General features: G+C 31.7%; 1 protein-coding gene across 1 annotated transcript; it reads right to left on the bottom strand.

Annotated features, from left to right (window-relative positions):
* On the bottom strand, positions 263–1,146 carry LOC104725440 (basic leucine zipper 1-like). The gene has a single exon (XM_010444107.1). It carries the CDS (start codon positions 842–844, stop codon positions 392–394), a length of 453 nt encoding a protein of 150 aa, XP_010442409.1. The 5' UTR covers positions 845–1,146; the 3' UTR covers positions 263–391.

Here is a 2,591-nt window from a genome sequence, read left to right as displayed (position 1 = left end):
AAAAACTGATAATTGTCATTTTCATTTATTTACGACATTTTGAATTGTCGTCCATTAAACAACAAATCATGTTATCAAAGCAATTTTAATCGATCGGTCTGGTCTAGTACCACAACTGATCTTTCTCAATTATGAATATATTACTTGCCCACATATTTTTCCTTCAATTATCACAAACTCTCCCATTAAATCACGGAAAATCTCTTCTTTTCTTTTTGGTCAACCACTTAAAATCATTTAATGTTAAATAAAAAATGTTGAAAACAAGAACAAAAAACAATTGTATCATAATGTAATGAGAAGAACAATTCGATATAATATAACGATTACAAATTAAACGAGAAAAAATGACCAAAGTAAAAACAGACACACTAATAATACACAAATCTCATCATGTCTTGAAAGACGCCATTGGTTGTAGAGAATCACAGCTCAACTTCCACGGTTTAAGTCGTCTACAATCTCCAACCGCTATTTCCGCGTTTGCGTTCTGATCCCCATCACAATCCCCACCGCCACCACCACTCTGCGTCAGCGTCAAACTCGTTTTAGCGATCATATTCTCTAAATCGCTAATGTAACTCGACAGCCACGTTTTCTCCGACCTAAGAACCGCGTTCTCCGTTTCGACCGAGTCAAGCCTGTCTTTCACAAGTCGGCATCTCTCGCTGTTCTCTTTGATTCGTCGTTCAAGACTCGAGATCTCGTGGATCGTGTCTTCCATTAGCTTCTGTTTCTTCAAACGTGATCTCCTGGCTGACTCGCGGTTCGATAGCTTGCGTTTTCTTTTCTTCTCGTCTATGTCGGAACCTGAACTTGTTGTTGTCTTCTCTGCGTTTGCCATGTTTGTGCGTTGTCTAATCAAAATCTGCTTCAAGAGATAACGTAAAACCAATGAAGAATGACAACGGATACGGAATGATAAACAAGTAATCTTGAGAATTGGTTGAGGTTTCTCATTTCATAACACTGTCCATTGTCATTTCATAACTCAAAGAACTCTCAATATTTTTTTCAAGAATCTGTGATTGACGAGGATCTGGACAAAATTAAACAAGAAGGATCTTTATGATTATGTTTGGTATTAAGAGAGAGAGATTAGTTAGAAGCGAAATAGAACAAGGAAGAAGATAAGGATAAGATCGAAAAAGATGAAAGTGGGAGAAGTTGTTCTTATTAGGTTGCTCTTATTTATAGATTACATTCATAAAAATATAAATATAAATATAAATATATATTCTCTTTTGTAAAATTTTAAATATTCTACATTACAAAAGATTATCCGAAATATATTCATGAAGGGTAGATTCATCGAATATGACGAATGGGAGAAGAAAGAATAGTTTTGGTCAAACATAACATTTTTACATTTTTACATTTTTTGGTTTTTTATTTTATTTATTTTTAGTAGGACATAACAAAACATAGGTGTTGGTGTTGTTCCTAACAGGTAGACCAGTAATTACTATTCTTTTATTTTTGCATTTAAACATTTGTTTCGTTGTGTATTTTGGCTGTCACAGTCGTACGATAAATATCACAAGATTCTATAACTTTCTAATTACGTGTACTTGTCCAAATTTGCAAATCCAATGAACATCGAACATAATATGAGAACATCCTGGAAAAAGGTACGAAACTGGTTCAGTTCATGTCAGTGGGTAATGTTGTAGTAAATGGCAAAAGTTAAGAAAAAAAAAAGTTCCAACTAAGCCTAAATATTTAAGTTTTTTTTTTAAAAAGTTACAAAACCATGTGAATTGCTAATAGGATTAAAAAAGTACCACATATAGAAAGAACCATACGTAAACTATATCGTTAGGAATATGAAAGGTTAAACGTGGAGCAATGACGACTATTTTAATTGGTTCGTGGTCGTGGATATAGAGATTACGCTTATAACATGGTTGACAATTTTATTAATAAAGAATATTATCACTTAAAAGAAAAGTTCCATTTGATTTTTACTTTTGTGCGTGTGTCTTATCTCAAATAATTTTCCAATGGAGAAACTAATAAGAAAATAAAGAGAAGCAGCCAGCCCTACTTTGGTACTTTCTTTTGAAATGAAAATACAAAGACACTAGAAGATGACGATAATATATTTATAGATATATAGTATAAAATGCATCATCCTTATCCCTTCTGCCCACTTATATATTATTTTTATTTATCACATATAAAATAAAATATTCTTTAAGGTGAACGTACTGTCTTGTCTCTAGAGTACTAAAGGTAAAATATGTAAATGGAAAAGATTATATATATGGACTTCGTTTCGTTGGTTGGGTAGTTTAGAAACTTTTTAGGTTCTTCTTCTATAGGGTCTTATTATGTTCGGGTTATTGGGTCAATTTTAAGGGCATCTCCAATAAAACTCCTCATTTTTAAAGGAGCAAATCATTAAAATGAAGATTTGAGGGTAGTTTGCTCCAACAATAACTAATTAATTTGCAATATAATCCTTAATGTGTCCAAAATTTACTGATAATGATAGAAACTCATAACTAAATCTATAACATATATTCTCTATATTATACAACATAAAATATTTTTATTTTATTATACAACACACATTATTACATAATAAC

This window comes from Camelina sativa, chromosome 11 (assembly GCF_000633955.1).
Source record: "Camelina sativa cultivar DH55 chromosome 11, Cs, whole genome shotgun sequence".
NCBI classification, from domain to species: domain Eukaryota; kingdom Viridiplantae; phylum Streptophyta; class Magnoliopsida; order Brassicales; family Brassicaceae; genus Camelina; species Camelina sativa.
The sequence above is the reverse complement of the archived record's forward strand: the minus strand, read 5'-3'. Positions and strand labels throughout refer to the sequence as shown.

Excerpts from the sequence above, each read along its gene's own strand:
- LOC104725440 (XM_010444107.1), bottom strand. The coding sequence starts at position 844 with ATGGCAAACGCAGAGAAGACAACAACAAGTTCAGGTTCCGACATAGAC.